At 51.6% G+C, this 23,588-nt stretch overlaps 1 protein-coding gene across 1 annotated transcript in view; it reads right to left on the bottom strand.

Moving 5' to 3' along the window:
- NEK10 (NIMA related kinase 10) overlaps positions 1-23,588 on the bottom strand; it is a 681,202-nt gene that overhangs the window by 48,070 nt on the left and 609,544 nt on the right. Inside the window, exon 34 of the mRNA XM_069212020.1 lies at positions 213-321. Within this exon, the coding sequence (XP_069068121.1) occupies positions 213-321 (109 nt within the window). The remainder of the gene's footprint in view (positions 1-212; positions 322-23,588) is intronic.

Below are 23,588 nucleotides of genomic sequence, written 5' to 3'. Positions count from 1 at the left end.
TTCCCAGGTGGCAGGTGTCCAGGGGAACTACAGGCACAAACTTTATTGCCAAATCCCCTCCTGAAAATGTCATGTTTCTCTGAATGTCTGATGACAATTTACCATCTGTTGTTCACTATTGACTGCTAAGGTGACTGTGAGATCATACTATCACAGGTGAGATCATACTCTCACTGCACCAAGCTGTCCTGGTGGGAGTCACATATCCATACCTGTTCTGTCATCAGGAAGCAGTGAATTTCCTCCGAGCGACTGAAGTAACAAATGGCAATCTGCAGTGAAGAAGTTGGGTTCGATAACTTCTGGTGATCCTTGCAAGAGCTGTAGAAGGACCAGAAACAAAAAACAAGTTGGTACAGTTTGTCATCAATGCAAGAAAGGATTCAAGGGTCACACCGCAGATGCTTGGGTTGTACCATGGGAGACTCACAATTAACTGGGCAACAAGTCAATATTTCATGTCAAATGCTTCAAGAATTAAAGAGACTGTGGATTTTCCACAGTGACTGCACCGTGGAGAGCAACTACATTTTTATTCTCATATAACTAATGTAATTTATTTTCAACATCAGCAGTTTCCAACTTCACACTGGTCCCACCACTTTATGATACAGTCACCGTTCCAGTTTCTGAATTAAGCTCACAATATAGTGACAGCAAGCGCTAAAAAACCCACAAAGTTGGCTCCGTGAATAAAATATTTAAATCCCAAAGAAATTGATGACGTTCACGCTGCTTTTCCTAAAATTAATTGAATGGAAAGAACTAGCCTGAAGTTGGTGAAGTATTCTATAAACAACCTAAAATTAAATCCTACCCAGCCTAGACGAAATCTCATCCATTCTAAAATAAAAAGTGCGTTAAAACAGAATCTATTCACAAAATAAACGTTAAGGAGGCAGGGCCCACAAAATATGGCTAAAGCTAGGTCGTGACATTAAATATTGCTCTAAAACCCATATAAGAAGCTACAAAACAGTGACAGACAAAGGAGCAATACAATGATTGTCCACAAAACACCTTTCTAGGTAGCACAATAAACAGAAGATAACTCCACAACAGTGATGACAAGCCAGAAACCAATGAAAGATACACAACTATAAAACGTCACACACAGGTGGAAAGTCACAGACTTACAGCAAATCACATTTTACAAATATTTAGATATTACAAACCTTTTGGAAAAAATGTCTTATATGTTTCCTGGATTTAGCCGGAGCATGTCCCAAGCTGGGGTCCCTACATAGACCCGATAGTAGCAAAGGCTTAGTCAATGCACCAGTTCAGAGAGAGAGAAGACAGTGGACTATAACTCCACAAGCCTTCGGCTCACTAAGTAGAGATGGTATTTTCTGGGTAACAATCAGTCCTGTGAGATTCCTAGCAGTACTTGTTAGTAGTTTCCAAATACTTTCTCACCATGAACAGACACACTTAAGAACGTGGACTAAAAGTATACATATTGATAATGTTTATTTAAAATAACAAGATCAAAGTCCTAACCTAGTCCAAGAAATATATGCAGCAGTAACTGTGAGATCCAACACAATAGTGGCAGTAACAGTGGCTGACAGGCTAAATACAAGGAGCAATTGCAGGATCATGACATTAATTTAGCATCTCACTGTATTTTTTCTCCAGTCCCTCCATTCCTGTCACTGGCTAAACTGCTTTTGCAAAACAAAGAGTTCAGAACAAATACTGAGTGGCTTCTTTTCTCACACACATACCTTAATGAAACAACAAAGATGCTATTTCACCCAAAGGGAGTTTCTGTCCCTTCCCCTGCTCCCAGCGCTGATGGCGTTCTAGCAAAAGCTGATACGGTTGTCCGGCTTGCTCAAGGTGAAAGCCAGTGTCCTCATTTCCGAAAAAGAGTGTGCAGCTTCTGCGCCAAACCTTGATCTCTTGGCCCCCAGAAATTCCACTCTCTCCCTATTTCTTGATTGCATCAACTATATATAGATTTTGAGGCTCTTCTGGTAAATGTTATTATGGATAACTATCAACATGTTACCTTTTATTGATTGCTACTGACAGCAACTATCAAAAGGACCTACTAGCTACTAACATTGAGAGAAAATGGAGACTTGACAAAAACACCATTGCAAGATCCACATACAAAGCCACCCTCAAACTTCACCACCAATATCTATGAAACGCAAGAAAAAGGCCTTAACTCTCAGACTCAAAGCCAGCCCCAACAATGTCAAAGAACTCTTCACCATCGTCTAGGAGTTCTGCAACCCCGCAGCTGTCAACAACTACATTGTCCCATACCAAGCACTCTGCAAAGATCTCTCAAACAGAAGATTGCTAAGATCTACAACACATTCAAACCACAGCATACCTATACAAATGCCCATCAGGACACCTCCATTATGCCACAAAGCACCTAAGCAACAGGAAGCCCCTCTCAAATGAAGACACCACTGCCCTGATGAATATCATCCACTTGGGGGACCCCTCAGACCGATCCCCCCACTTCATACACAACCTTGGAGGAACCATCACCTCCCCTGCGCCCACTGTTATCATCAACACCTCCATAACCACCACCACCTTCCTGTCTTGCTGGAAAAACACAGAAGTCAACGTCCTAGTATAGAAACCAACAGCAGACTACAACACCCCCAGTAGCTACAGACCTGTTTCACTCCTGCCTCTTCCAATTAAAGTCAGGGAGAAAGCTAGCAATACCCAACATGCTGACCACCAACTCCATCATCGCTCAGCCCAACACTCTTCAATATCTACATGGCACCCCTCGGTGACATCATCAGAGCCCACAGCATCAACATAGTATCCTATGATGATGACACACAGCTCATCTTATCCCTTACCAACTCAACCAGCATCACCAAAGCAAACTTTGCCAACTGCATAAGCAATGTCGCTGCTTAGATGAAAAACTACTGTCTCCAGCTCAACATAGACAAAACTGAAGTCCTTATCTTCAGCAACAACCACTCCCCCCGGGATGCTTCTTGGTGGCCCTCCGAACTTGGTGCCCTACGCACCTTTGCGGACCATGCCAAGAACCTCAGGAATATCCTGGACACCAACCTCTCCATGAGCAGGCAGATCAATGCCATCGCCTCATCATGCTTTCACATCGAATGCTATGTAAGATTTTCAAGTAGATCCCACTTACCACCAGATGAGCAGTCACCCAGGCTTAAATCAAAAGTAGACTTGACTATGGAAACGCCCTCTACTTCAGAATCCCAGCCTATGTTCTATGCCTACTCCAACCCACCCAGAATGCAGCTGCAAGACTTATCCTGAACATCCCGCAAAATAACCACACCTCCCCACCCCTCAACAATATCCACTGGCTTCCAGTCCAGGAAAGATGTAAGCTCAAGCTACTCTTCTACGCCTACAAAGCTCTCCACAACAGCGGTCCAGTTTACTTCAACCACCACCTCAACTTCTATCAAACCACGAGGGAACTTCAATCTGCGTCCCAGGCAGGAGCACACCTCCCTCGCATCAATAAGACCAGAAGCGGAGGATGCTCCTTCTCATACCCCACAGCCAAAAACTGGAACGACCTCCCACAACACCTCAGAACCTCCCCATCCCTCATGGACTTCCGAGGGAACCTCAAGACATGGCTCTTCCAGATGAAAAAGGCATGATATCCTCCTCCACCCTCAGACCTGCCCCGCTCAGCGCCTGAATAACCTCACGAGTAAATAACCGCACTCTACAAATCAACATAACATAACAGGCTCGGCATCACATTGTTGACTGTTGAAATGCACATATGAACTGTAGCATGAATTAACATTAAACAATATAAAGCACTGTTGACCACTTAGCTGTGCATGGCAAGTAATTTCTGAACTACAAATCATAGCAAAGCAACATAAAACCACATTTATACAGCCTGAAAGTTAAATGCAACATACATTAATAACCGTAAAATATGTAATTAAATTAAAAAAATGTATAAAATACAATGGGAGATTTTAAAGCAGATAAAGGGAAGATCACATCAGTATATCATTGAAAAGTCAAACATACATTCACATGGGAAGTAACACACTTATTAGAGTTCACAATCACACACCTAAAGGAATTTGCAGACCACAGGAAAATGAATTACATGCCTATAGCCAGCCACAGACGGGGGCAGGCACGTTCCCTTTGGAAGCCACAAATCTGCAGCAAAATATACAGATGGTCGAAAGCCACTCAATAACGGAAAGTTACATTTTCTAGCCAGTTTCCAGTAACCTGTATAGCTTGAATATTGTCCTAATCACCACAGACCTGTGTCTCATAACTCAAGGAGCTAAGCTCAGTTACTGAGGACAGTTGTGTGGGTCTGTTCCAGCCCATTGAAGTCATGAGTTGATCATTTGATAGGGGTTGTAGCTCCAGCCACCATTGGCATTGTGAAACCTAACATAGAGGTTTGATAAGGGTTTGGGTGGGGGGTGACCTCCAGATTTGAATTATATTGGAATTCACCTCCACTATGGATGAGAAAAGTATCTTCACATGAAAAGGGAGGTAAAGAGCCTTTTCTTAATACTCAGACATTAGATAGTGAGATGTTTGTAGAAAGTAACACAACAATACATCCCTCTGTCTTACAATCACAAGCCAAGCTCACCAACTGCTAGCCTTTCTGAAAATTCACTTTTACGATGCAGCTGAGAACTTCTAGAAATTTATGAAATTCCTTCTATATTTGCAAGTCGCACATAGTCAGAAGTACCTGTGGACTGTATTGACATGCTTTATTGAAGGGGACGCATGCCTGTCCACAGAGAGGAAACTAGATGATACCATGTGGCCTTTGCATCTGCAGGGGGTGCAGAATTCAACAGGCCTTAATCTATCGAGGATGAGAAGAAAGTCACTTTTTTTATACAAAGGAACCTCAAACTTGCTGTTACTACTTCCCATGTCTTTACTGGAGGATCTAGGCTTTTCCTACACTTAGTTCCCACATCCAAATGTCCCCCCTAGAGCGGGGTAAACAATTTATACTTACTCTGTCAATTAGGAGTGGGCAAAGAATTCCGCTCCGCCAGCGGAGTTTTCTCCACTCCGTGCGGAGTTCCAAAAAACTCGGCGAAGTGATGCGGAGCTGAGTTTTTTCTCTCGCTCACTAATGTTAAGTTTGTGAGCAAAAGAATTCACTAATTTGGCATGTGCGATTGAGTTTTCTGAACGTGAGCGGTCGCTGCCTACTGCTGAGAAAGCTGCCGCTCGCGTTGAGGAAGCTGCAGCTTGCGTTGAGGAAGCTGCAGCTCGAGTAGAAAATCTACTCGAGTGGCGGTAAGCAGTTAGCGCCCTCTGGCACGCCACGTAGTTCCATTTGCACTGATTTTACAGTGCAGGAGAAACTCCTGCACCGAACATTAGTGCGAACTGCGCAACTTACCCAGACTCCGCCACTCACGGAACTCTGCATAGCGCAGCGGATATTTTTCAGCACTTCACGGAGTTCCACTTAGCAGAAATCCGTAAACTCCGCCCAGGCCTACTGTCAATTAGGATGTGAGCCAAAGCGCTTTATTTGTAAAGGAAGGCCAAGCTTTTTTGCCAGAAAGATGTATCAGTGTATTAAACACTCTCTGTTGTCATCTTCTCTTACCGTCAGGTCATAAGCTCAAATACTGGCAAGGGAATCTCAGCCTTCTTTATTTCCAAGATCAGAAAACCTAGGGCCTGATTTAGATCTCGGCGCAGGGGGTTATGCGATCACAAATGTGACAGATAGCTCGTCCACCGTATTATTATCCCATTATATCCTATTGGGATCATAATACGGCAGAGAGGATATCCGCCACATTTCTGAAGGAGTATTCCCTCTGCCGAGATCTAAATCAGGCCCCAAATGTCAATGAATTGAACAACAGTAACAGCTGAGATATTCAAATGCTCAGAACTGACAAAACAGGGGGATAGCACACTGAATACAAAATATTATAAAATTATTATAATATCAGTTCATCAATGAGTGCCAGGCACACCTAGGGGGTGATTCTGACCTCGGCGGTAAAAGGCCCTTACCGCCGGTCAGAAGTCCGCCATTATACCGCCGGGGCCGCGGTAAACCGCCACGGTCATTCTGACCTCCAACTGGCAAACCGCCAAAAACCCGACATCCACGGAAGGCCGCCTCATCAGCGGGCAGCGATAAACTGGAGATGACCAAACCTCCACCGTCACGCCAACAGAAATACGCCCATGCCATTACGACCCACGAATCCAGGCGGCGGTCTTTCAACCGCGGTATTCCATTGGCGGTACACACCGCCGCGGTCAAAATACACACACCCTTACAAAACATCCCCACATTGGACAATTCAAAATACACACACCTGAGACACATACACACACCACTCCCACACACCCATCACCATATAAAACACACACCCACATCAACCACAAACCCCCACAAATCGAAAATCAGAGACAAGGCACAATACACAGAGAGAGAGCACGGGGAACGCAAACCACAACACACACAGGAACCCAACATCATCACCCACACCACATCTACGCACACATCACCACACACCACCACTCACATCACCACAAACACCACCCCACACCTCATCCACACAACCCCATGGCACCCCAAAGACACCCCAGGTTCTCGGACCAAGAACTCAGGGTCATGGTGGAGGAAATAATAAGGGTAGAGCCCCAGCTCTTCGGCACACAGGTGCATTACACCACAATAGCCAGGAAGGCGGAGCTATGGCAAAGGATCGTCGACAGGGTCAACGCTGTGGGACAGCATCCCAGAAATCGGGAAGACATCCGAAAGTGCTGGAACGACCTACGGGGGAAGGTGCGCTCGATGGTGTCAAGATACAACATCGCTGTGCAGAAGACTGGCGGCGGACCCCCACCCACTCCACCCGATTTCACAGCATGGGAGCAAGAGGTCTTTAACATCCTGCATCCTGACGGCCTCGCTGGAGTAGCCGGAGGAATGGACTCTGGTAAGTATAATCTCAACTACTTCACCCCCCCCCAACCACCAGCATGCCAACCCACACCCCCACCCTCACCCCCAACCCCAACCCCCCAGCACACATCCTCCCTGCCAATGTCTCACCAGCACAACACACCCAACCCAACACCAAACCCTGAATGCCAACACAAACCATGGTCACCCATCACCTATGCATGACCACTGCACATACCCACCCCCCCCCACAAACCACCCTCACATCTCCTCCCACAAGGGAATGCCAGCACTGGGGGACAAGGGCACCCACAAATGGCACGCCATGGCACACACAGAAGCAATAACCATACTCTTTTACCCCTGCAGGGCCCGAACGCCAACACACCGGCCAGGAGGGTCCAGATTTGTCCATCCCACCCCCAGAACAGGCCCCCAGTGATGACAGCAGCTCTGTCGACCTAGAACCTGATGACCAGCCCGGACCATCGGGGACCTCTGGACAGTCGGTTCCCCACACACAGACACAGGCCACAGCAGACCCAACCCCCTCTGGGAATATCAACACAGCTCCCACCCAGCGGGCCCATGCCTCTGTCTCCAGGACGCGACAATCAGCGGTGTGTCCGCCACTACAGGGCACCCAGGCTGACCCCCCACCCCAACAACAACAGGGACCTGGGGGCAGTGGTAGTGGGCACACCGTCCAGGGGACAAAGGCCCGGGGAAACAGGGGAACTGAGAGGGCTGCAGTGCGACAGGGGGGGGAGGACAGGCCCAGGGAACCCACTCTCCACAAGGCCCTCACCACCATCATGGGAGCATACCACCACTCCCAGGAGACGATGGCGACGGTACTGGCCAGGTTCCAGGAGATCCAGGCACAGCAGGAGGAACGGTACATGGGGTTCAGAGACGAACTCAGGAACATCGGTTCCGCAATGGGGACCATAGTGCTGGCCCTCAGCCGGATAGACACCACATTGCGGGACCATGTGGCACTCAAAAGGGCCCCTGTCACTAGCCTGGACCTGGAACAGCCTACCACCTCCGCCGGCGCTAGTGGACAGGAGGCCCCCACACAACGACAGGCCACCAGAACCCCACCTCCTGCTGAAGAACAACCACCCCGCAAGAGGAACCTGAGATCACAAAAGAAGACAGAGTAGGATGCCAAGACCCCCGCCAGCCTAAGATACACCCTGATGTCATCCCACTGTCCCAATGTCCCACATTGTCACCCTGTCCAACCTTAAACAGCCCCTGCTCCATCCTTCCACAGGCATATGGACAATGCACCTGTGAAACTGAGAACTGGACTCTGCCATGGACATTACTCCACCCCCACCCATCACCGTTTTACTATCATGGACCTATATGTAGCACCAAAAATAAATCACTAATTGCACTTCAAAAATCTGGAGTCTGCTTGTATTCTTAACAAATGTATTACACATAACGGTTCAATAATGTTCAGTTACATTGTGATGACAACATACCAATGTCAATGAGCTTTAGTCCATGGGCAAACAAAGCAGAAGTCATGCAGTGGGTCATACAGCTCTGAAAAGTGAAGGGGAAGTCAAAAATCAGTTAAAAGGAACTGGGGGGAAACACAGAAAGTAGAGATGCAGGAGGCCTGAAGTAAATGTAAAATGGCGTGGGTGATTCTTACCTGTGTGCTACTGAAAGTACTGTTGTATAACTGTGTCCCTGTTGTCCGTGTCGTCCCCGTCGTCTTCCTCCTCTTCACTCTCCACAGGCTCCACAGCTGCTACAACACCACCATCTGGACCATCCTCCTGCAGGAAAGGCACCTGGCGTCGCAATGCAAGATTGTGAAGCATACAGCAGGCCACGATGATCTGGCACACCTTCTTTGGTGAGTACATTAGGGATCCACCTGTCATATGCAGGCACCTAAACCTGGCCTTTAGGACCCCGAAGGTCCTTTCTATGATCCTCCTAGTTCGCCCATAGGCCTCATTGTACCGTTCCTCTGCCCTGGTCCGGGGATTCCTCACTGGGGTCAATAGCCAAGGCAGGTTGGGGTAACCAGAGTCACCTATTAGCCACACACGTTGTCTCTGTAGCTGTTCCATCACATAAGGGATGCTGCTATTTCGCATCACATACGCGTCATGCACTGACCCAGGGAACTTGGCATTTACATGGGAGATGTACTGGTCAGCCAAACAGACCACCTGCACATTCATCGAATGGTAATTCTTTCTGTTTCTGTACACCTGCTCATTGTCTTTTGGGGGTACTAAAGCCACATGGGTCCCATCAATGGCACCAATGATGTTGGGGATATGTCCAAGGGCAAAGCAGCATTGGTTAACATTGAACCCTATGGGTCTCAGGAGCCAATGACGATGTGCGCCGGCGGTCGCGGTACGCACCGCCGCGGGCGTGACCGCCATTTTCTATCTGATTAATCACTCGAGACCTGATCATCCACAGGAGAGGACCTATACTGCAAGTGCTGCTGTGACCTCGGTCTGGAAGAGACAATGGCTGCTGCGACTGGGGAAAGGGTCCCTGCCTTCACTTCAGAAGAATTGGAGAAACTTGTGGATGGCGTCCTCCCCCAGTATGCGCTACTCTACGGTCCTCCAGACCAACAGGTAAGTACACTGGGTGCACGTTGAATGGGCTATGCCTGGGTTGTGTATGGTGGATGTAAGATGGTGGGGTGGGGAGAGAATGAGTAGAGCAAGGCACGACAGATGAGAGCATGTGCCACATGGCAAGGTTGGGGAGGGGGGGGCAATCACACCTAACATGCAGACAAATGATGATATTTCCTATTCCACCCTGTACATGTCAAATAGGTCAGCGCCCATCAGAAAGTCGACATTTGGCGTGCCATCGCCAAGGACGTCCGGGCCCTGGGGGTCCACAACAGACGGGGCACCCACTGCCGAAAGAGGTGGGAGGACATCCGCCGAGGGACCAGGAAGACCGCCGAGTCACTGCTGGGGATGGCCTCCCAACCTAGGAGGGGTGCCAGTCGTACCCTGACCCCCCTGATGTCCCGGATCCTGGCGGTGGCCTACCCCGATTTGAATGGGCGCGTGAGGACATCACAGCAGACACAAGGGGGTGAGTACCAGCACATTCTGCTATCTTTACTCGCAGTGGAGGCGTCTGGGTGGGGGAGGAGGGCTGTGGGTGACATTAGGCCAGGGCGCTTTCTGTAGTGTAGTCCCCTCCTTTAGGCATGGCCCTGTGCCCCCGCCCCCCACCTCTGTAGGGTGCCAAGTACAGCAATCGATGGTCCAGCATCACCCATGTGCGCATTTGTTGTCCATAGACCTGTTGGCCTAGTCACAAGTACTGAGTAATGTACCCAGATTGCGCGGCGTAGTGCATGAGGCTCCTGTGTCTGTCCTCTCCGCCAATGATGTTGACAATGCATGCACTCAACCTGTCTTTATTTCTCCCCCCACCCTTTTTCTTTATCTTCTTGTGCATGTGTGCATTAGCATCATCAGGCGGAGGAGAATTGGCATCGGAGCACGAGGGAGCTGCAACTCACAAGGCCCCGGTGGGCCATGGTACAGACACCGAGGTCACCAGTGATACGGAGGGCGAGGGGAGCACCACAACGGGGACCCGTGGTGACACCAGCGACACCGACACGTCCTCGGAAGGGAGCTCCCTAGCGGTGGCGGCAACATCCGGGCCCCCCGCCTCTACAGGTACAGCCGCCACCCAGCGCACCAGCTCCGCCCTCCCAGCAGCCCCTCAGCCTTCGCTCCGTGCCCGCTCGCCCAAGAAGGTGGGCATCTCCTTCGTCCCAGGCACCTCAGGCCCTGCCCCTGTTACCCCTGCTGCCCTCAGTGAGGAGGTCATTGACCTCCTACAGACCATCATTGTTGGGCAGTCTACCCTTTTGAATGCCATCCAGGGGGTAGAGAGGGAGGTGCATCGGAGCAATGCATACCTGGAGGGCATTCATTCGGGTCAGGCTGCCCATCAACGATCGTTCAATGCTCTGGCCTCAGCACTGACGGCAGCCATTGTCCCTGTTTCCAGCCTCCCTCTTCTAACTGCCTCCACCCTGTCTCTGTCTCCTGTTCCTCAGCCTATCCCATCCACACCATCAGACCAGCCTGCACACACCTCAACACCCAAGGGCAGCTCATCCAAACATAAGCACCACAGATCACACAAACATTCACCCAAGCAACACCCAGATGCAGACATGACAACAGTCACTACCACCTCTGTGTCCCCCTCCTCCTCGTCTCCCTCCTCCCTCCCTGTGACGTCTCCACTCACACCTGCATGCACACCACCATCAGCCAGTACTTCCATCACCAGCACACCCTCCAGTACAGTCCGCACACGTGCAGTCACCACCCCCACTGCCATTTACACATCCCCTGTGTCCACTCCCACTGTGTCTGTCACCCCCTCTTCCAAGACACACAAACGCAGGTAGCCACCCACCCAACAGCCAACCACATCACCACAGCCTACGTCACAAGCACCTGCACCCAAAGACAGCACACCTGACTCTCCTACAACCACATCCTCTTCCTCCACTCCCATTCCCACTACACCTACCCTTTACCTTGGTCATAAAAACGTTTACCTCTCCAAACTTAAGCTCTTTGACCCACCTGACCCACCCCCTCCATCTGCTAAGAGTCCCAAGAGCACCTCAGCCACCACCAGCCCGGCCTCAAGTGTCACCATAGTGCACGGGTTTTGGAGTCCACCCTTTCCCAGCACTGACACATCGGCCAGCAGCAAGGGGACAGCCAGCCCCCCCCCCCCCCGGAAAGAGGACCCGTAAAATCAAGGGCCGCCGCGAGAAGACTGACACGGCTGCCCCCAAGGACCAAAGTTGTGGCACTTCACCTGCCACAACATCCAGGGGAGGCAAGGGCCAGAGAGCCTCATCGAAGGAGGGCAAGGGCAGCAGGGCGGAGAAGTCAGCCAGCAGGAGCGCGGACCAGGAGGGCCCCACAAGCCCCATCCCGGGTGTGAGGGAGGACACCCAAGGGCCCAGGACTCCGTCACAGAAGGGTCCAGCAACTGCACGGTCGGAGGGCGACTAAGCATGGAGTCCTGGCCAGGTCTGGCTCCCTTGAATGACTGGAGAAGCACCGCTGAACAGGGCCCGGCCAAGACAGGCACCGCTGAAGAGGGCCCGCCAAGACAGGCACAGCTGAAGAGGGCCCCGCCGTGAAGAGCACCGCTGAACAGGGCCCCGCCGTGAACAGCACCGCTGAACAGGGCCCCGCCAAGACAGGCACCGCTGAAGAGGGCCCCGCCGTGAAGAGCACCGCTGAACAGGGCCCCGCCAAGATAGGCACCGCTGAAGAGAGCCCCGCCGTGAAGAGCACCGCTGAAGAGGGCCCCGCCGTGAAGAGCACCGCTGAACAGGGCCCCGCCGTGAAGAGCACCACTGAAGAGGGCCCTGCCGTGAAGAGCACCGCTGAACAGGGCCCCGCCGTCTCAAGCACCGCTCCGCTGGGCCCTTCCTGTCAAGCACCGCTCCGCTGGGCCCCGCCGTCTCAAGCACCGCTCCGCTGGGCTCTTCCTGTCAAGCACCGCTCCGCTGGGCCCTTCCTGTCAAGCACCGCTCCGCTGGGCCCTTCCTGTCAAACACCGCTCCGCTGGGCCCGCCGTCTCAAGCACCGCTCCGCTGGGCCCTTCCTGTCAAGCACGGCTCCGCTGGGCCCTTCCTGTCAAGCACCGCTCCGCTGGGCCCTTCCTGTCAAACACGCTCCGCTGGGCCCGCCGTCACAAGCACCGCTCCGCTGGGCCCTTCCTGTCAAGCACCGCTCCGCTGGGCCCCGCCGTCTCAAGCAGCGCTCCGCTGGGCTCTTCCTGTCAAGCACCGCTCCGCTGGGCCCTTCCTGTCAAGCACCACTCCGCTGGGCCCGCCGTCTCAAGCACCGCTCCGCTGGGCCCTTCCTGTCAAGCACCGCTCCGCTGGGCCCTTCCTGTCAAGCACCGCTCCGCTGGGCCCTGCCGTCTCAAGCACCGCTCCGCTGGGCCCGCCGTCTCAAGCACCGCTCCGCTGGGCCCTTCCTGTCAAGCACCGCTCCGCTGGGCCCCGCCGTCTCAAGCACCGCTCCGCTGGGCCCTGCCGTCTCAAGCACCGCTCCGCTGGGCCCGCCGTCTCAAGCACCGCTCCGCTGGGCCCTTCCTGTCAAGCACCGCTCCGCTGGGCCCCGCCGTCTCAAGCACCGCTCCGCTGGGCCCTTCCTGTCAAGCACCGCTGGCCCATTGACAGTGCCGGTTCTGTGTCGAGCTAGTGTTCCCGCTGCACTCGGGCCACCCTGCCTCCTCCATGACCAGTGGAGTCTGTAATCCACCTGATGGCCTGTGTCTCTGCACTCCCCAGGATGGCACAGTGGGCAGACCATCCACTGTAGAGACTTGAGAGACTGTGGCTTTGCACTCCCCAGGATGGCACAGTGGGCAGACCACCCACTGTAGAGACTTGAGAGACTGTGGCTTTGCACTCCCCAGGATGGCACAGTGGGCATGGTGGCCCCTTCGTGGATCTGGCGTCGTGGACTCATGTGGCTGAGGTGCCCCCCCTTCCCTTCCCCCTGAGGTGCCTGTAGTTTTGTCATCTGATGCCCCAGCAGTGTTCTCTCCAACGGACTCAGGTCTCCTGTGTGGGCTTTGCCCATGTGTTGATACACTTTGGCCCACGGACAGTGGAAATTTAAGTGACTGTGCAGGACTTATTGCCTATGTTTATCGGTTTCGCTATGTTCTTACTTGATTTTTTACAATTCATATTGCTATTTTACCATGACTTCAATGAACCTATTTTATACATAAATTTTGTTTCTCAGTTTAATTATGTCTTTGCATTATTCCGGGGGGTTTGGGTGGTGTCACTGTGACTTGGTGCTCTGCATTGGTGTGTAGGTATTTGGGGGGGGGGTGGGGGTGTGTGTGTCGCGTATGTGTGTGCCAGTAACCCTTTCTCCTCCCCCTCCCCTGTGTCGTAGGTGTAGTACTCACCGTTGTCGTCTGCGCCGGCGTTCGTACTCGTGGTAGATGAGCAGGTAGACGAGAGCAGGTAGGATGTTTAATTCGGGTTCCATGCTGTCCAGGTTCCTCGTGGAGTGTGTATAGGTGAGCGTTTTCCCGTTCGTAGTCTGTTTCCGCCGTGTTTTTATCGGCGGGGCTCCCGCCCCGGAAAAGGTGGCGGATTGGTGAGTTGTGATAGGGTGGGCGGTACATTGTCTGCCGCCTGCCTGTTGGCGGTGATCGCCGCACTGTTTGTGTGTCCCGCCATTGCGGTCGGAGTGTTAAAGTGGCGGGCTGTGTTGGCGGTTCCCGCCAGGGTCAGAATTCCATTTTTTGGACCGCCGGCCTGTTGGCGGGTTGGCCGCCGCTTTATCACCGACCGCCAGGGTTGGAATGACCCCCCTAATCTTGTCCATGTCTATGTGCTGAAACATGAAATGGAGAGTGTGGGCTCATGGTGAGATCGAACTGATCAATTCTGATTTAAATACATCATATTAGCACAATACAAAAGGAGAACGTCTGATATGACTTACAGCCTGATTTAGAGTTTGTCGGATGGGTTACGCTGTCATAAGCATGCCGGATATCCCGTCTGCCATATTACAATTTGCATAGGCTATAATGGAATCCTAATACACTGAATGGGATATTCGTCACGTTTGTGACGGTGTAACCCACTCCCTAAAACTCTAAATTAGGCAATTACTGCAAACATGTCTCTACTATTAACACAGTGCCTGCAGGGAGATTCAAAAGTCTATGCCAAAACAGAGCAAACCACAGAGTGTTCAGAAGCTGCCTCAATATTAAAGGGTCACGTGATCTGCAAAAGCTAAACACTCCTCATTACTGAACATTCACACACTGAAGTGAAATATACAATATCAAAAATGTATATCTTACTTTGAGTTCCTGCCTTATCCCAAGTGCTCAAAAAATTTCAAGATGAATTTGACAGCCTGAATTTTACTAAATCCTCATCAGGTCCAACCCATTACAATGGACTGGTCTGACCACTTTATAAATGACTTAACCCTTCCAGGCACAAAATCACAGGCAACTCACTGAAGATTACTTATTCTGCTTTTCTTGCTATTCCTGAGCGCAAATAATTAGGGACAGGTTGCTGACCTATTCTACAGATAATCTAATACTAGCTAACCCATCCTAGGCCAAAACCTGTCCACTCTAAAAATTTGCTTTAAAATTCATTTAACAAACAAATCAAAGAATTACAAAAGAAAGGACCATACAGAGAAAAAGGCTAAAATCACGCCATCCACAGAATATAAATAGCTGGCTGTAAATTCGTTATAAGCAGATGCCAAAAAGTAACTCAGCAGTGTGCCCATCTCTACAGGGACCCCAGGCCACACCTCGCCCCCAAGACAATCAGGGACCTGGGGTCAGTGGCAGTGGGCACACCATTCAGAGGACAGAGGCACAGGGTAACAAGGACACTGGGAGGACCACTGTGTGCCAGGGGGAGGACAGTCCTAGGGAACTGACCGTCCAGGATGCACTCACCAAGTTCCTGGGGGCCTACCAACAATCCCAGGACACAATGGGCCAGATCCTTAACATGCAGGAGAACAAGCGGCTGCAGGAGGAACACCATCAGGAGATCAGAGAGGACTTGCAGGCTCTCAACACCACCATGATCTCCATAGCAGGGGTGCTGGCAGACATGGCCAACATCATGAGGGAATTGACAGCACACCAGAGGGCCCCTACCACTAGCCAGTCTATTGACCAGCCTCCAACTTCCACTGCAGCTAGTGGGCAGGAGGCCCTGCCACAGGACCCACAGGCCACCAGCACCCCTCCCCCTGCAGAAGGTGAACCACTCCGCAAACATTCCCTGCGACCCAGACAGAAGCCAGAGACACTTGCCAAGACCAAGACCACCACCAGGAAATGAAACTCTCCTGATTGTCCCACTTGTGTCCCACCCTGTCACCTTGTCCACTTTGAACTGCCTTTGCTCCCCTTCCTATGGCCCCTTGGACACTGGACCTGAGCTACAAACAGACTGGAACAATACCTGGACTTTCCTCTACCATCACCCCATTCCATTGCACTTTTCCATCAATTATTTGCACTACAATAAATATCCTTGAGTGACACTGGTTTATGTGTTGAAAATGTGCATTTATGTGAGCAGTCACATCTAGTGCAAATGATCTGAACACTGTAATAGCATACAAATAATGACCTGTAGCTGTCTGCAATAAACACATCAGGACACTGTTGTCATATCACCAACATCTGTAAAAGGACAAGCCATAGGTGACAGTAAGTTGAGATTCAAATGAAGTGAATGCCTTCATGCTACAGCCACACAGAAAACATCAATAGTCATAGCAATGGTCAGTTCCACTGTCTCACCTGTGTGTCATTGGAATTATTGTTGTAAAACTGATGTTCTGTTGTCCTCATCCTCATCCACTGCCTCCTCATCCTCACTGTTGCCAAATGGTCATCTCCAGTCCCCTCCACCTGCAGAAAAGGCACATGTCGTCTGAGGGCCAGGTTGTGCAACATGCAGCATGCCACTACTATCGGGCAGACCTTTTCCGGTGAGTAGCACAGGGATCCACCTGTCAGATGCAGGCACCTGAACCTGGCCTTCAGGAGGTCGAAGGTCCTCTCGATTATTCTCCTTGCTCGCCCATGTGCATCATTATAAAGGTTCTCAGCCCGTCGTGGCATTCCTCACAGGGGTCAGGAGCAACGATAGGTTTGGGTAACCAGAGTCACCTGCAAGTATTGACAGACAAAATTTAGCCTTACACAGTGCTGTGGGGATAACACTGTAGGAAGTTGTCTCTGTATATACTATTTCAAAGTACGAAAAAGTGTGCACAGAGTCCAAGGGTTCCCCTTAGAGGTAAGATAGTGGCAAAAAGAGATAATTCTAATGCTCTATTTTGTGGTAGTGTGGGTGAGCAGTAGGCTTATCAGAGGGTAGTGTTAAGCATTTGTTGTACACACACAGGGAATAAACGAGGAACACACTCTCAAAGACTTACTCCAGGCCAATAGGTTTTTATATAGAAAAATATATTTTCTTAGTTTATTTTAAGAACCACAGGTTCAAGATTTACGAGTAATACTTTTTCACTCAGGTATTCTAGGAACTTTGAATAATCACAATAGCATGTACAGTTTTGATAAAAATGGCAATAAGCTATTTTAAAAGTGGACACAGTGCAAAAATCAACAGTTCCTGGGGGAGGTAAGTAATTGTTAAGTTCACAGGTAAGTAAAACACTTACAGGGTTCACAGTTGGGTCCAAGGTAGCCCACAGTTGGGGGTTCAAGGCAACCCCAAAGTTACCACACCGGCAGCTCAGGGCCGGTCAGGTGCAGAGGTCAAAGAGGTGCCCAAAACACATAGGCTTCAATGGAAACAGGGGTGCCCCGGTTCCAGTCTTCCAGCAGGTAAGTACCTGCGTCCTCGGAGGGTAGACTAGGGGGGTTTTGTAGGGCACCGGGGGGGACACAAGCAGGCACAGAAAGTACACCCTCAGCGGCACAGGGGCGGCCGGGTGCAGAGTGCAAACAGGCGTCAGGTTTTGTGTAGAAAGCAATGGGGAGACCCAGGGGTCTCTTCAACGATGCAGGCAGGCACAGGGGGGGCTCCTCGGGGTAGCCACCACCTGGGCTAGGCAAAGGCCCGCCTGGGGGTCACTCCTGCATTGGAGTTCGGTTCCTTCAGGTCCTGGAGCTGCGGGTGCAGTGTTGGTTCCAGGCGTCGGGTCCCTTGTTACAGGCAGTCGCGGTCAGGGGGAGCCTCTGGATTTCCTCTGCAGGCATCGCTGTGGGGGCTAAGGGGGGTCAACTCTGGCTACTCACGGGCTCGCAGTTGCTGGGGAGTTCTCCCTGAGGTGTTTGTTTTCCGCAGGTCGAGCCAGGGGCATCGGGTGCAGAGTGGAAAGTCTCACGCTTCCGGCGGGAAACGTGGAGTCTTTAAAGTTGTTTCTTTGTTGCAGAAAGTTGCAGTTTGTTGAGCAGGGCCGCTGTTCTTGGGAGCTTCTTGGTCCTTTGGATGCAGGGCAGTCCTCTGAGGCTTCAGAGGTCGCTGGTCCCTGTTGGATGCGTCGCTGTTGCAGTTTTCGAAGTAGGGAGACAGGCCGGTGGGGCTGGGGCCAAATCAGTTGTCGTCTCCGTCTTCACTGCAGGGCTTCAGGTCAGCAGTCCTTTTTCTTCTTTAGGTTGCAGGAATCTCTCTTCCTCGGTTCTGGGGGGCCCTAAATACTGGATTTAGGGATGTGTTTAGGTCTGGGAGGGCAGTAGCCAATGGCTACTGTCCTTGAGGGTAGCTACACCCTCTTTGTGCCTCCTCCCTGTGGGGAGGGGGGCTCATCCCTAATCCTATTGGGGGAATCCTCCGTCCACAAGATGGAGGATTTATAAAAGTAAGAGTCACCTCAACTCAGGACATCTTAGGGGCTGTCCTGACGGTGGGGTGACTCCTCCTTGTTTTTCTAATTATCTCCTCCAGCCTTGCCGCCAAAAGTGGGGGCAGTGGCCGGAGGGGCGGGCATCTCCACTAGCTGGGATGCCCTGTGGCACTGTAACAAAGGGGGTGAGCCTTTGAGGCTCACCGCCAGGTGTTACAGTTCCTGCAGGGGGAGGTGAGAAGCACCTCCACCCAGTACAGGCTTTGTTCCTGGCCACAGAGTGACAAAGGCACTCTCCCCATGTGGCCAGCAACATGTCTGGTGTGTGGCAGGCTGGCAAAAACTAGTAAGCCCACACTGGAAGTCGGGTATGTTTTCAGGGGGCATCTCTAAGATGCCCTCTGGGTGTATATTACAATAAATTGCACACTGGCATCATTGTGCATTTATTGTGCTGAGAAGTTTGATACCAAACTTCCCAGTTTTCAGTGTAGCAATTATGGTGCTGTGGAGTTCGTGTTTGACAGACTCCCAGACCATATACTCTTATGGCTACCCTGCACTTACAATATCTAAGGTTTTGCTTAGACACTGTAGGGCTTAGTGCTCATGCACATATGCCCTCACCTGTGGTGTAGTGCACCCTGCCTTAGGGCTGTAAGGCCTGCTACAGAGGTGACTTACCTATGCCACAGGCAGTGTGAGGTTGGCATGGCACTCTGAGGGGAGTGCCATGTCGACTTAGTCTTTTTCTCCCCACCAGCACACACGAGCTGTGAAGCAGTGTGTATGTGCTGAGCGAGGGGTCCCTAGGGTGGCATAAGACATGCTGCAGCCTTTAGAGACCTTCCCTGGCATCAGGGCACTTGGTATGGTACCAGGGGTACCAGTTACAAGGGACTTACCTGAGTGCCAGGGTTGTGCCAATTGTGGAGACAAAGGTACAGGTTAGGGAAAGAACACTGGTGCTGGGGCCCGGTTAGCAGGGTCCCAGCACACTTTCAAATCATAACTTAGCATCAGCAAAGGCAAAAAGTCAGGGGGTAACGATGCCAAGGAGGCATTTCCTTACAAACACTTTAAGGCATACAAAGACATGCAGTCGATGGGGACCCGGGCTCACCTATTAGCCACATCCTGTGCCTCTGTAGTTGGGCCATCACATTTGGGATGCTGCTATTCCTCAGAACGAAGGCGCCATGCACCGACCCAGGATACTTGGCAGTAACATGAGAGTTGTACTGGTCTGCCAGGCACACCATTTCCACATTGAGTGAGTGGAAGCTCTTCCTATTCCTGAACACCTGTTCATTCTGCCGGGGGAGGGGACTAACGCAATATGTATACAGTCAATCACCCCAATAATATTGGGAATGTGTCACATTGCATAGAATCCCACTTTCACAGTGGCCAAATCTTCCACCTGGGGGAAAGAAATGTAGCTGCAGATATATTTCACCAGGGCCGACAATGCCCTTGCCAGCACGATTGAGAACATTGGATGTGACATTCCTGCTGCCAAGCCCACCGTCACTTGGAAAGAACCAGTTGCCAGGAGATGGAGCACTGATAGAACCTGCACAAGAAGGGGGATCCCAGTGTACATGGTGTGCGCCGGGCAATGTGTGTGCCAATGGAGTTGGAAATGGGATTTGTGGGCCATATGTGTGACAGGCTGGATTGTATGTGTAATGCTGTCCTCTTGTCTGTATTCCCTCTGCAGGTCGGCGCTCATCAAAAGAAGGGATTGTGGTGTGCCATCGACAAGGACGTGTGGACCATGGGCGTATACAGCAGGCGGAGCACCCACTGCAGGAAACGGTGGGGGGGACCTAAGATGCTGGGCTCGGAAGACCGCGGAGGCCCAGCTGGGAATGGCCTCCCATTGAGGAAGAGATACTTGTCAGAACCTGACCCCCCATGGCCTCCATACTGACAGAGGCCTACCCAGAGCTGGATGGGCGCTTGAGGGCATCACAGCAGCCATGAGGGGGTGAATACAGTGGGCCTAACTACAATAATTGTTAGGTGGCATGGGATCCGGGTGGTGGTTGTGAGTTAGTGGGTGCCCCTTAATGCCAGGCCAGACATTGCAGCGTGATTCAGCTCAAGGGTAATGGGTGTATGGTAAATGCAGGTAACCTAGTTCGTTTACATTCCATGTCTGTCAGGGCTTTGTGGGTCCCAGGAGGTATGTAGTTGGCGGTGTTTGGCCATCATCTTGCTGTGGCATCTAGCCAATTCAATGCCAGTGCAATGCATAGTGCTCAATCCTGATCCCTGTGTGTGACGTTGCTGTGTATGCCAGCTGTGGTGTTGGTGCTATGATAGAGCCAGTGCTCCTTTTCTCTCTCTCCCCCTTTCTCCTTCTGTCATCCTGTCCATGTGTGCATTAGCATCATTTGGTGGAGGAGCAGGGTCCCACAGGACCCAGGAGGCAGAGTCTACCAATGCCGAGGGAACCAGTGGGACGGAGGGCGAGGGGAGCACAAAGGCAGAGACAGGAGGTGACAACACTGACTCTGATACCTCCTCCGATGGAAGCTCCCTGGTGGTGGCGGACACCTCTGTGACCAGCCCAGCTGCATCTACAGCCTCCACCCCCGTACCAGCACCGCCCTCCCAGTAGCCCCTCAGCGAGTTGCCTGTGCCCACTCACCCAGGAGGGTGGGCATCTCCTTGGCCCCAGGCACCTCAGGCCCTGCCCCAGTAAGCCCTGCTGCCCTGATTGAGGAGGCTATTGACCTCCTGAGATCCATCTCTGTAGGGTAGTCAACCATTGTGAATGTCATCCAGGGGCTGGCATCCCAGATGCAGCAATGCAATGCATTCCTAGAGGGCATCCACGGTGGATTGGCGGCCCAACAGAGATCGATTCAGCTCTGGCCTTCTCTATGATGGCAGCCATGGTCCCTGTTCCTACTGTTCCCCCTCCAACTACCACTTCCCAGTCCCAGTCTCCTCAACCCCAACCCATCCCATGCACACATACAGACGAGTATGCACACAAGACATCACAGAAGAGTGGCACAGTCAAACACAGGCACCACACATCAGTCCACAAGCACTCACACAAACAAAAGACAGTTGAACATGCATCCACATCCACTGCCTCCACGGTCTCCCCCTCCTCCTCCACCTCCCTCACAGTCACGCCCACACTCACACCTGCATGCACTGCTTCAACAGCCACCACCAGCATCACCACACCAAGCAGCACACACACCTCACTAGTAGACACCTCTGCAACATCCATCCACGAGTCCCCTGTGTCCTCTCTCACCCTGTCTGCCCCCCTCCTATAGGACACAAACGCAGGCACTCAGACACTCAACAGCCATCCACCTCTCATCAGCGCACTGCCCATGCACCTGCACCCAAGTCCAGCAGACGTACTCCTCCAACAACCACTCCCTCAACCTCCACTACCCATCCCTCCTCTCTCATTCCCTCCCATCGTTCCTAAGAAGCTTTTCCTTGCCCAAATTGACCTCTTCCCTCCCCCTCCCTCTCACCCCGTCCTGCCCGTATGAGCAGGGTCCCAACGACCCAGCCCAGCACCTCAGCTAAACAGTCCACGGGGACAATGAAGGCACCTCCTGGTCGTGAAGGCAAGACAGTGAAAGATCCCACTCCACCAGCCAGGAAAGGGAAGGATCCCACTCTACCAGCAAGGAAAGGGAAGGATCCCACACCACCAGCCAGGAAAGGCAAGGATCCCACTTCACCAGCTAGGAAAGGGAAGGATCCCACTCAACCACCAATGTCAGAAGAGGTTCCCACTCAACCACCAATGTCAGAAGAGGTTCCCACTCAACCACCAATGTCAGAAAAGATTCCCACTCAACCGCCAATGTCAGAAGATGTTCCCACTTAACCACCAATTTCAGAAAAGATTCCACTCAACCAACCACCAATGTCAGAAAAGGTTCCCACTCAGCAACCAATGACAGGCAAGAAGCCCTCACCTCCAGCAGAGGCTCCTCAGGAGACACCTCCTGCAGCAGACAAAATGCAGCCCTCACCTCTAGCACAGGGCATGTAGGCCACCCTCCAGTGACTGTTGAACATGGAGCCCCCTCCAGGAGCAGTGGGCACGTTTCCCACCTCAGAGACTGTGACTTTGCACTCCCCAGCATTGGGAAATGGGCACGGAGCTCCCTCCAGCAGCACTGGGCAAGTTCCCCACCTCAGAGACTGTGACCTTGCACTCCCCAGCATTGGGAAATGGGCATGGAGCCCCCTCCAGGAGCAGTGGGCAAGTTCCTGACTTCAGCTGAGGTGCCTCCCACCCCTCTTCCCCCTGAGGTGCCTGTCCACTTCCGAGATGTTGCCCCTGCACAGTGTTGTGCAGAATTAGTCAGGATCAAGTTGGGGCTTGGACTGTGCCCTGTGGCCATGTGAGCCTTATGTACTTTGGACTGGGCACTGACACTTTATGGACAATTGTTTGTGTATCTGTGTTCTAAAATTTGTTCATATGGTGGGTATTGCCTTGCTATTACAATGTCAGTGCTGCTGAAATGTAGTCCTTGTATTATTATGCTGTGCATCGTGTGCTATTGGTTTACGTCTGCAGCAGGTTGTGTGTCTTGTGTGTGTTGTGAGTGTGTGTGTCACTCTCCTTTTCCTTCCTCTTTCCCTTTTGAGCTAGGTGACTGTACTCACCATCGTCGTCTTCATTGGCGTTGATGTTCCAGGTGGAGCATGGCTTAGAAGAGCATTGTGAAGACTTGCAGTTCTGGTTCCTTGGCTGCGTTGGTCTTCTCTGTGTCTCTGTTGGTGAGTCTTTGGTCTTCTGTGATGTGTTTCCGCCAGGCTTTTGATTGCGATTGTACCGCCCTAGAAATCGTGGTGGTTTGCAGTGTCATAATATGGTGCGCCGTACATTGGCTTCCGCGTGGCTGTTGATGGCTACTGTCGTGGACGGTGGTGTTAACGCCCTTGCAGTTGGTGTGGAACATTGGCTGTTATCACCGCCATGGTCATAATTTGGCGGTAATTACTGCCAGGCTGTTGGCGGTATTACCGCCACTTTAACAGTCACCGCCAAAGTCATAATGAGGGCCAAAGTCTAAATCCTTGAATTCAATACCTATCTGAATACAAAAAGTCTTTGTTATCTGTAGATGTTGTGTTTTTCTGGTCCAACTCTGTGAACACGATTCCAGCTACAGCAACTAGTGTCTTGATTGCCGACTATGGGCAGTTCTGAAACACAA

The sequence above is a fragment of the Pleurodeles waltl genome, chromosome 10 (genome assembly GCF_031143425.1).
Source record: "Pleurodeles waltl isolate 20211129_DDA chromosome 10, aPleWal1.hap1.20221129, whole genome shotgun sequence".
NCBI classification, from domain to species: Eukaryota; Metazoa; Chordata; class Amphibia; order Caudata; family Salamandridae; genus Pleurodeles; species Pleurodeles waltl.
This window is presented reverse-complemented; position numbering and strand designations above follow the sequence as displayed.